Source organism: Neolamprologus brichardi, chromosome 18 (assembly GCF_056152115.1).
Source record: "Neolamprologus brichardi isolate AB-2024 chromosome 18, ASM5615211v1, whole genome shotgun sequence".
NCBI classification, from domain to species: Eukaryota; Metazoa; Chordata; class Actinopteri; order Cichliformes; family Cichlidae; genus Neolamprologus; species Neolamprologus brichardi.
In genome coordinates this window covers 23,446,629-23,458,356 of record NC_142121.1, presented here as the reverse complement: position 1 = coordinate 23,458,356, position 11,728 = coordinate 23,446,629, and the positions used below count along the sequence as shown (strand labels likewise).

Genomic DNA, 11,728 nt, shown 5'->3' with positions numbered 1-11,728 from the left:
TTCTGTCCTCATTCTCCTCTCCATCTCTCTCTCTGTTCCTCTCGCTCCCTCTTTGTGCTGACAATCAAGCCAAACACCACCATCATCAAATATACAGTTGAAACCAGATATTTACAAACTCAGATATAAACACAATCACTTTTTAAATTGTAAAACATCAAATCAGACTAAATGTTTATTTTTCATGGACTCTACTAACCTATCAGAAGCTTCTTAAGCTCAGAATGGAATCGTCTGGAGTTTTCTTATTATTTAAAGACACAATAAACTTAGTGTATATATACTCCTAAATTTGATGAAAGTGGTAAAAAAAATAGACAGCTCTCTCTCTCTTTATTCTGACATTTAACTAATTTAAAAGATATTTTAATATTTATTTATCTAAAACAAAAACGTTTACTTGATGTTCAATGTTTTATGTTTATTTCCCCTAAGGTGTATGTAAATGTCTGATTTCAACTGTAAATATACTGAAGTCTATTGAAATTCCTCTTGTTTGCAAAGAAATATATTAAACAACATACAAAGCATAATATATAAAATAACATTTACCTGAGATTTTACTTAGCCCCTATGTCCATTGTTGTGTAAATCAGTACATTTACTGAAACCGATTTAGAGTGCTTTATTTAGCCGTGGAGGGTAACAACTGAAAATAAACACACATAAACTAAGACTCTAAAAAATTGTTGTTCATTTTTCATTTAGCCATTTGTTGATTCACTTGAAGAGCAAGTAACGTAATATGGGTCAAGTGATCAGTTTGATATCAATCTTTTGTGATACACCGTCATATTTACATTATTTGTACAGTTCGAATGATTTGCTTTGGTACCTGGTCAGACTTAAGCTCTCCTCTGTCTGCCTGTCTGCACTTCTCCTACAGCAAATTCGCACGCAGCAGCTTCTTCCCCTCGCTCACGTGCATAAACGCTGTGCTCAGTCGGCTAGTGTCCGAGCTCGGATCATACCAAAATTAGGGGGAATTTACGACTGTGCGCTATGTGCTTCGAATATTGTGTGTAATTTTTGTTTTACACAGTTGTCAGTCAGGCATCTAACTATGAAACAAATTATAGTCTGACGCAGGCTTAAGCCCAGTAACCTCCCCCCCCCCTTCGACACCGGGCTTAAGCCAGTAAGCCCCCCCCTCATGAGTCAAACTACAATATATTTCACAAAATTCCAATATATCTCCTAGCAACCTATGTCCTCGCTTACAAATGGCAGTGAGAGATAAATAAAGTGATAAAGTTGATGGTACTATGAAGGATTCAAAAGGTAATTGAATATTTTTTCTATACATTGTGCTTTCTTGTGTTTTACTTTAAGATGAAACGGTTGATAAACTATGAACCGCTAACGGAGCCAAGATAGCGACCGAGGTAGACGCCGTTCTCCGCGGCTTGGCAGGATTTTGCAGTTTTACTTCCCTTTCAGCCTTCGTTTTTTCTCTGAATTACAAGTGAGTTATCCTACTGACTGTTCCTTCAGTACATGTATGCTGTACTTCTAAGTAACGGCTTCCTGAACCATACTTAAAAGAACTATTCCGTGACCCTAGCTTCTTTGCAAAGCGATAGCTCAGATGTTTCCAACAACTCAGGGTAGTAAAAGGAAGGAAAAAGAAACACCTATGAAATGTAAAAGTCTAACGAAATGAGCAACCAAGGAAATGGAGACAAATACATGTGTAGCTGGCTCAAAAACCACTCCCAAGAATGCCGTGGCTGCCGAACATGACTACAACTGCAGCAAAAGTCCTGAACTGATGCCACTGCCGGTTTCGGACCCCGATATTCCGGCCAGACCCGATGGTAAAAAACACAAAGGTGATATAACTCTTGCTGATGTGCAAAACAACATTGCTACTTTAATTAATGAGCGCTCTGGATAATCTGGAGGCTATGGTCAGCAAGAATACTGTTAACACCGAGGCCATGAAGAAGTCTATTGGCTTCATGTTCTTGGAAGTAGAATCTTTGAAGAATGTAACCAAAACAGTTAAAGCTACTTGTAAGAAAAACAGCAGCAGATTGTCTCAAGTAGAACTGAAAGTCAAGGAAGTTGAAAGATACCATCAGAGATGCCTGAGGTTCCATCAGGTGTCCCTGAGCAAAAGCAAGAAGACATCTCCAGAAAAGTACTCGACATCTAACTCGGCGATGTTAACATTGCACCAGATCCTTCACTAGACAGATGGCCACCTAGCTCAAATAACTCTGTCCTGTTGTTTAAATACATTTATGCAAAAAAAATCATTTAATAGACATTTGGAGAATTTAAAAACCCTAAAGCCAGACTATTTACATAGAGTAACAAATCCAACTCTTCTAAATCCCGTATTGACTTCTGGTTAGTCTCTGATTACTTAGATAGAAATAATGTTATAGTCAATATAATGCCAACTCCACTCACGGACCACAAAGCAGTATCACTTCAAGTCTCCTAATGCTGCCCAAACTTGTAGGAGCTGCTACTAGAAACTTAATAATTCCCTTCTAAAACATGAAAAAGGGATTGAAGATATTTTGTCATTAATGAAACATTTCTGGGATAAAGCCCTAACCAGTCATCTCTACTGTCAAAATTTGGAACTCTTCGAATTTAAAGCCCCCTAATATTTAAGAGAGTATGGCTCATCTGCAGCAAAAAAACTCTCTTTTTAAAACATGCTTCACAGGTGCAGATAGCTATTAACACAATTAATGCCTTTACTTTAGCTTCAGGACTCCACTTAAACATTGGCAAATGTGAACTGCTTGCCCTTAGAAATTGTACCAGTCTATCTATTGCTGGCATCCCAGTGAAAGAGTCTGTCACTTACCTTGGTATCATCATTAATAAAAATCAATCCACCAGGTTCTCCCATAATTTAACTCCTATTTTGGATAAAACATAATGCTTAGCTGCAGCGGGATTTATCCAGTAAAGGGAGAGTTTTACTCACGAAAGCGGAGGGATCATCTCGTCTAATTTATGCTTATGTTTTTGTTGTTTCTTTTATCTTTTCTGAGTTCTCTCTTTGTTATGAGAAAATACTGTTTGGTTTCTTTAAGTACCCCACGGACAGGGCAAACGAATTTTAATTTATTAATTTACTGATATTACTGGCTAAATTTCATATACATAAATTTAAATTTTCTAACGCAAAACCATCCTTTCAGTGCTTTTTAAATGAAACCAAACAATATGTTAAAACCATACAACATTCCCAAAATGTAAACGCTGTCAAAACCATAAACTTATGTTCCCTGTTCAATGTTATGTGATTCTTTACTAGACTGTTCTATTTTGTTTTTTACCAAACCCCCTGACACTGTGTTTTTGTAATTTGTATCTATATTTTGTGCTTTGTCAATAAAGCTTATTAAAAAAAAAGCCGCTAACTTCCAACCTGTGGAATGCACCTGTTAGTGACTTTTCTCCTCTCGCGAGATTTCGGATTGCGCAGTGGAGAACAGCCGTCCGCCATCACTGCATACAAGCTAACACTAGCCAAAACCACTGAGGAGAACGACTGACAACAACACAACAGACACACAGGGCGACCTAATTCCCACAGGGGAGGTCACCGAGTTTCTCTGTCGCTTTCCGGGCGCTGAAAGCAAATTAGCAGCTGCCTTTCATGTAGTCTTTAAGTCAACTTAGAAAGGATAGTCGTTGCAACTAATCATGTCCAACCTAAAAAGCGGCCCCAAGAAGGACACCAAGATGAGGATACGAGCCTTTCCTGTGAGTACTGAGAACTGAATGAGCTTTGTAAAATGAGCCGAAACTATGAGACGAGTCAGGGGATGACAGGTCTTTATGCTAGTAATTGCCTGCTAACTAGTTGCTCAATCGAGAAAAAAAAATGTCACTCAAGCGAAAACTGCTTCAATCTGAGCAGTTACCTTGGGCGTATTATCGTGCAGTTTATTTAATGCTAGCTGGCTTATTGGTTTGTAAATGTCACCGTCATTTGTCATGAGCTTATGTTAGCATTAATTGAAACTTCAGTGAGAAGATGGCTAGCTAAGTAGCGGGCCTGGCCGTGTTAGCTGTCTTGACATTTGCTAAGTCAGTCTGCAGGTATCAGTGCGCTATGGTAACGATAAGCAGGGTTGTTTGTTGCTATTTTTTCACGCTACGCTTTTGCTTCCGCCCGCGGAGGATATCAACGCACATTGTCATGCAGAGTTAGCTGGAGAGCTAGCGCAACTTCATCCCAACAAGGTGCTAAAGTAAACATGGTCAAAATAACTTGAACAGGTTATGGTGTTGATGTTGGCCAACCCATCACAGCCACCCCTACCACAAATTCACACTTAGACGTTTGCATATAAGCATATGATCAAGCCTGATACATTTAGGACAGTTTAGAAAAAGAAAAACCCAAAACAGATGATGAAGCAAAAATAAGAATGATTTTGTCAGTAGTTAGCGGGGTATATTTGGCCAAAAAAGAGAAAAAAAATGAAATGGTCCATTGTTCAATGAACACACAACCAAGATATAGATGATGATCCTAAACACCTTTTCAAAATGCATAATAGACTCCCTTAAGAGATAAAAGCTTTAACATGCCATTTACAGTCCCAGTAACATACAACTGTCAGAAGAAAAGGTATTTATAGAAGGAAAAAAATGAGAAAACATTTCTAGCAGATTGAACAGCTTGGCTCTTGTTTTCCACTGAAATCAGGTTAAGATTTCTGCTGAGAGAATTCACATCTACTTCCTACTTACCTACCTCTTTTATAGGTACAGTTGTTTTCAAATGTTATGACTCAGTTGCCTTATTTCTTGATTTAGAGAGTTTAATTGTTTGTCATGAATTAAGAAAAAAATAATAATTTTTTTATGAAGCAGAAAGCAGGGGGTTTGGTAACCTGTTAAACAAGCCACCCTTGCTTGTTTTTGGCATAATATTCAGGTTGCTGAAGTAGATGGTAGTCTGTCTCTTTTGCTCTCTCTTTGGTAGAATATTGGCAGATGCCACATGCAAAAATATGTGACAGACAACAGAATAGTCCAGGCATTATGCATTGTTTCCTCGTTTCAGAGATGTGGCTTTCAACATTCCTACACTAATTTCCAACAGAAGGGAGAAAAAAAGTTATGTCTATATTTTTACAAAACAGTTACTGACCATTTGCAAGAGTATACAAAAGACATGAGATACATCAGATAGACCTGCTTTGGAAAGACTAATCCTTTTTCATTGTAAACAAAAAAGGCATTAATCAAAGTATCTGAATTTAATATTTGTCTCTCACAGATGACAATGGATGAGAAATATGTGAACAACATCTGGGACCTTCTAAAGAATGCTATCCAGGAGATTCAGAGGAAAAACAACAGTGGACTGAGCTTTGAGGAGCTGTACAGGAACGCCTACACAATGGTGCTCCACAAACATGGGGAGAAGCTGTACACAGGCCTGAGGGAGGTGGTCACTGAGCACCTCATCAACAAGGTAAAGAAACTCTCATCAGTTTCAAAGTATTTTAGACAATGATGAGAAGGGATCTGAAAAGAAGACAATTATTCATAATACCACACCAGATGTTGAGATGACTTTATTTGACTATTTATATCTTCAGGTACGGGAAGATGTCCTAAACTCCTTAAATAATAATTTTCTGCAAACATTGAATCAGGCCTGGAATGACCACCAGACTGCCATGGTCATGATCAGAGACATCCTCATGTACATGGTAGGTATGCATTTGTGTTTTAGTCATACTCCTCATGTAAAAAGTTCTGAAGCTGGACATCAGTAATTGTAAAAGATCTTTAAGATTTCATAGAGCATTTGTAACTGTTGTTTGGTGTTTTTGCACATGGAAATAATTTTGTGATATTTAAGGGATGGCCATTTGTGTTAACAGTGGACGTAAATGGCTTCTTTCACTCCTCAGATGGTTTGAAAGAGGAGTGAAAGAAGCCATTTACGTCCACTGTGAGCGACCATCTTTAAACAGAAGCGGTGGTTTACGACACCAACTGTCTGACATCTATAATCCAGTTTCGAGATCCCTTCCCAGACGCCTTAACGCCCACTCACATCCTGGGTCATCTGACCTCAGGAAATCACATGATGGGGTGGGGCTAGGTTTCACAATGAGCTCACCTGAAACCCTGGCTGATTGTGACTCACACCCGCTTTCACACCTTGGCTCATTTGATTAGGTAGAGAATCATCAGGGGGTCCTTTTGTCCCTCTTTGGGGGGAAACTCCCACTGGGTTTAAATCTGGGACTCTCCACCATTTGACCTTAGAACTGAAGAAGCTTCTCGGATGAGAGGTGAAACGTCTTCAAGCAACTCAAAGAAGTCCAAACGCTCTTCTTTCCAAGCTCCTTAGAAAACAGTAGGCTAAACAATGGCACCGTCAGTACAGAGACTACACAGCTGTCCTGGAGTTCTTTAGTTCTGTACTGTCCTCTTTCTTTAGCCCAGACAGTGGGTTTTTTTGTTTGTTTGTTTTAATCTACTGAAGGCTGACAACTTACCTTATTGGAAGCCACTTCTTACTTTGTAAATTTACATATGCTACTATGTATTTGTATAATCACAGTACGGCAAATCCATCCCTTTTTTGATACCATAGTTTATCATAGTACATATTTTCATAGAAAACTGCATCTTCTGTTGTCATGTCTTCTAGGACAGGGTCTATGTTCAGCAAAACAATGTGGAAAATGTCTACAACCTCGGCCTCATCATATTCAGAGACCAGGTGGTGCGCTACGGCTGCATTCGGGATCACCTACGACAGACCTTACTGGACATGATTGCACGGGAAAGAAAGGGAGAGGTTGTAGACAGGTGTGAAAGAATAGTGCTTCACTTCTTGGTCTTTAGAACACCTTTACTGCAGAACGGAAAGTTTGTTCAAGTACAAAATTGAGTGATGAGCTAGTTTTCTGTCCTTATTTCGAATGCTCTACAATTCATTGCAGGGGAGCAATCAGAAATGCCTGCCAGATGCTGATGATTCTAGGCCTGGATGGCAGGTCTGTATACGAGGAGGACTTTGAGGGTCCTTTCTTAGATATGTCAGCAGAATTCTTCCAGGTGAGTCTGTGCTATGCACTTTTTACTCCATCTTTTTGTTGCTATTCTAAATAATTTCTATAACAACACACAATGTGTGCTTGTTTCAGATGGAAAGCCAAAAGTTCTTAGCTGAAAACTGTGCCAGTGTCTACATAAAGAAGGTAGAGGCCAGAATCAATGAAGAGATTGAGCGAGTTATGCATTGCCTGGACAAGTCCACAGAGGAACCCATTGTCAAAGTAGTGGAAAGGGAGCTAATTTCAAAACACATGAAGACCATTGTGGAGATGGAGAACTCTGGCTTGGTCCATATGCTTAAGAATGGCAAGACGGAAGGTAAAAGCATTAAATCATTCATGACTTTTCTGTGCACGTAATTCAGAAATAAAAAAATTAAAAAAACACCAAAGAATGTCCTTTCTCATTGTTTTTTACTTCATGTCTCACTCTCAGACCTGGCATGCATGTACAAGCTGTTTAGTCGTGTGCCAAATGGCCTGAAAACAATGTGCGAGTGTATGAGCTCGTACTTGAGAGAGCAAGGCAAAGCTCTGGTGTCAGAAGAGGGAGAGGGCAAAAACCCCGTTGACTACATTCAGGTATGCCTCTATCTGAAAAAAGTGTAGCATTAGAAGATTTAAATATCAGGTTAATCATGCTTAAAGTACCAAGAGACACTTGTATCGTGCTGGATTACATAACTTCTTTGTTACCACCTTTTGAACAGGGTTTGCTAGACCTGAAAACACGATTTGATCGGTTCCTCCTCGAGGCCTTCAACAACGACAGACTCTTCAAACAAACTATAGCTGGAGACTTTGAGTATTTCCTGAACCTCAACTCCCGCTCTCCAGAGTACCTTTCACTCTTTATTGATGACAAGCTCAAGAAGGGAGTCAAAGGGGTGAGTGGCTTCTTCAAAAACCTTAAGTAGGTCATTTAGAGTTTTCTGTTAGCAGCTGACTTCTACTTTTTATCTTGTTTCTCCCCTTTTCTTGTTTGAATAGTTGACGGAACAGGAAGTGGAGTCGATTCTTGACAAGGCCATGGTGTTGTTCCGGTTCATGCAGGAGAAGGATGTTTTTGAAAGGTACTACAAGCAGCATTTGGGTCGTCGGCTGCTCAGTAACAAGAGTGTCTCAGACGACTCAGAAAAGAACATGATCTCTAAGCTCAAGGTAAAAACCATTTAAAAAGTAGTAGTTTTGTATATAAATTTATGCATGGGACTTGTCCATTCTCATATCATTTATCTCATGCTTCCTCTCTTCACCTGTCTAAATCTTTGTCAGAGGGTTCTTGTCATTTTCTTTGTCTCTTTCTGTTACAGACAGAGTGCGGCTGTCAGTTCACCTCAAAACTGGAAGGGATGTTCAGAGACATGAGCATCTCCAACACTACCATGGATGAGTTCAGGCAACACATACAAACTACATCAGTAAGTCAGTCAGAAAAACAAGGCACACAGAAAAACCCAGCACAGCTGACAAACTCTATGATAGCACAGCAGGATTTAAGATATAGAGCCTCATACACCCACGCATTGCACATTCATACAGCTACACAGCACATCCTTGCATGTTCAACTCAGGCACACACTTTATTTTGATGAAATATGTATCTGTCAGTGCCTTATCTCCACACTTTGTGATGTTTGGTGTCATGTCTCACAATAAAATTAAAAAGCAGAAGTTATTGTTTAGGTTGTTATTTAGAAGTCCTGTTTTAAAGCATGAATAGAGAGCATTGACTCGTGGTCACAAAGCACATTTAGATTAGAAGTCAAAGTTCTACTCATGTCCAGAGTGCTGATGTGATAGTCTCTGCCTCACCCCAAAGCAACATTTGAACATATCAAATGCTAATTTACTTTATGAATACAGTCATCTCAGAAAGATAAGTACACTGACCCACATCTTTACTTGGTAGACAATAGTAGACATGCCTTAAACTACACAGTGGAGGCTTTACTGTGTATATGCGTTAGTCAAACAACATGATTGGCTCATAGGGTCATTAATTTGGCTGTTGATTGTCTCTTTTGGGGCTGAATTCTCCCATGGATTTTTTTTCCTTTATTCAGGATTTGTTGAGTACCATCGCTCTGTCTCGCTCTCTTACTCTGTCTGATACCAGATATTCTGCATTGAAGCTGTAATGGGTGTGTAGTCATGTTATCTGCTTTTCATGTACGTGTTCCAGGCATCTTTAAGTGGTGTGGACCTCACAGTAAGAGTCCTAACTACTGGCTACTGGCCCACACAGTCTGCAACACCTAAATGCACCATCCCCCCTGCTCCCAGACACGCCTTTGAAGTCTTCAGACGGTAATCCTCTTTCTTCATATGTTTTGCAATACAAAGAAGATCTCAGTGTACTTTTCATTTATTGGTTTTCAACGCCTTTGTTTTTATTTACCAGATTTTACCTAGCTAAGCACAGTGGTAGACAGCTCACTTTACAGCATCACATGGGAGGAGCTGACCTAAACGCAACTTTCTATGGAGCTGTTAAAAAGGTAGATTCTGCATTTCAAAACTGCTTTAGTATTGAAATTAAAATGCATCTTATTGTGATTAAATCAGTATCATTGAGGATTTTCATAATCTTTCTGTTAAGCAGCAAAACATGTTTTTTAAACCTTCTCCATGTGCAGGAGGATGGTTCAGAGTTGGGTATGGGAGGTGCACAGGTGACAGGGTCTAACACCCGCAAGCACATACTACAGGTCTCCACCTTCCAGATGACCATCCTCATGCTCTTCAACAACAGAGAAAAGTGCACTTTTGAGGTGAGAACACACCTTTTATATGGCTGCACTCTACCATTATATGACTTAATGTCTTTATATATGTGTGTTTGTACATGGTGTCACAGTTTTTCACTTAAAGCCAATTTTTTTTTTTTCTTTTCTACAGGAGATTCAGCAGGAGACAGATATTCCAGAGCGAGAGTTGGTGCGAGCATTACAGTCTTTAGCATGTGGGAAACCCACACAGCGAATTCTCACTAAGGAGCCCAAGTCCAAGGAGATAGAAAATGGACACGTGTTTACAGTCAACGATCAGTTTACCTCGAGACTGCACAGAGTCAAAATTCAGACAGGTGAGCAAAGGCTGTGTGTAATGCACCAGAGCTCGCTGATGTCTTGTCTTTTCCGGGACCCTTTCTGTCCGTCACGGCTGACACTCCAGGATTTATGGGTCATCACTGCTGTGCTTTTTAAAAATATAATAGTATTGCATATTAGTACTTATATTATCTAATACTGACTGATTCAGTACCACAAGTAGAATATCATACAGCTTTTTAACTCACAATAATTTACTTTTTTTGGGTTTTTTTTATTTCGGGTTATGCATAAGTAAAGGCTTCTGTTCTGAAATACTTACTGTTACATGGTGGCTGTGTAACCATAGCAATCCTTGAAGTGGAGTTAGGACACTTCCTTTCTGTAATACAGTTCCTATATCCAATTTTTCCAGTTGCTGCTAAACAAGGTGAATCAGACCCTGAAAGGAAAGAGACTCGGCAGAAAGTGGATGACGACAGGAAGCACGAGATTGAGGCAGCCATTGTCCGAATCATGAAGTCGAGGAAGAAGATGCAACACAATGTCCTGGTTGCAGAGGTAAGGAACTCGTCCATTTTACAGAATCCATTTCCCTTTTTCAAATAATGAATAACAATTTTAATGCTGTTACTTTCTTTTCTTCTTTTTTTTGTGTGTGTTTGTTCAGGTCACTCAGCAGCTCCGGGCACGTTTTCTTCCGAGCCCTGTGGTAATCAAAAAGCGGATAGAGGGACTTATAGAAAGAGAATACTTGGCGAGGACACCAGAGGACCGTAAAGTGTACACCTACGTTGCGTAGAAGACGAACTGTGAAGGAGACGAGGAAGAGACTGGACTGGAGGGAGGGGGAGGGGTAGTTGTTTTTCTTTGGACTGTTGTTACGCATGGACTGGAAATTCTTTTAGAGACAGACACTGGGAACCCGACTCATCGCCCCTTCCAAAAAAATACAGTAAAAACATAAATGGGGAATAAAAATCTTACTACAGGAAAAAACGAATCCATCGAAATCTTCTAGATGATTTTTAAATCTTACCAAACTTCCTGTTCCCTGAGAGTTTTAACATGGATGGATCCAGCTTCAAGCTTTTCACTGTTTTACCCTTGTAGAGCTCAAACTTGAAAAGAATCCCTTGGGAAAAATGTGAATGCACCACTTATTTTTTTGGTTCAATACTGTATAAAAATAAAATTATTTAAAAAAAAAAAAAAAAGAGGAAAATGTGGATTCTTACAAAATAACGATTGTGAAATGCTAGAGATTTTCAAGCAAGCAATTGCAAAAGGTCCACTAATTTACTGATGTTTGTCAACCAGCTGTGACGGATCAGTATGAAAGGAAGCGGGCTGAGAGGGAGCGTTTACTGCTCTCTGCTGACCCTTTGTGGAAATAGCATTTAAATCCACACCCAGACAGTTGAGGATGAAAACATCTAGTTTATCCCGCTGCTCTGCAAGAACACAAGTAGTCTTTTCTCCCAACGGACACAACGCTGTCATCTGGTGTTTATATAGAAGAAAGTGTTTCTTTCCCAGCACGCTTGGTCATGGTTCAGTTATCTGAATTGGAGATAATGAGGGGTATTTTTTTTTCCCCCCACATTCCAT

The 11,728-nt window shown here is 39.5% G+C and overlaps 1 protein-coding gene across 3 annotated transcripts; it reads left to right on the top strand.

The window, feature by feature from the left end:
- Positions 1-1,184: 1,184 nt before the first annotated feature.
- LOC102793630 (cullin-3) lies at positions 1,185-11,333 on the top strand. Of its 3 annotated transcripts, none has more exons than XM_006786557.2 (16): positions 1,185-1,281; positions 5,264-5,461; positions 5,589-5,702; positions 6,656-6,816; positions 6,951-7,065; positions 7,155-7,383; positions 7,501-7,646; positions 7,775-7,951; positions 8,055-8,225; positions 8,378-8,485; positions 9,250-9,374; positions 9,469-9,565; positions 9,704-9,838; positions 9,966-10,152; positions 10,533-10,678; positions 10,788-11,333. In XM_006786557.2, exons 2-16 carry the CDS (start codon positions 5,264-5,266, stop codon positions 10,917-10,919), a joined length of 2,241 nt encoding a protein of 746 aa, XP_006786620.1. In that variant the 5' UTR covers positions 1,185-1,281; the 3' UTR covers positions 10,920-11,333. The 3 variants fall into 3 exon arrangements, with proteins under 3 accessions (XP_006786620.1, XP_006786621.1, XP_006786619.1); XM_006786558.3 differs by lacking the exon at positions 1,185-1,281 and adding an exon at positions 1,333-1,465; XM_006786556.3 differs by lacking the exon at positions 1,185-1,281 and adding an exon at positions 3,431-3,735.
- Positions 11,334-11,728: the final 395 nt, after the last annotated feature.

Coding starts and splice junctions, on each gene's coding strand:
- LOC102793630 (XM_006786556.3), top strand. CDS start 3,676: ATGTCCAACCTAAAAAGCGGCCCCAAGAAGGACACCAAGATGAGGATA. Junction 7,066..7,154: donor TGTCAGCAGAATTCTTCCAG/GTGAGTCTGTGC, acceptor TGCTTGTTTCAG/ATGGAAAGCCAAAAGTTCTT. Junction 7,384..7,500: donor TAAGAATGGCAAGACGGAAG/GTAAAAGCATTA, acceptor TCTCACTCTCAG/ACCTGGCATGCATGTACAAG.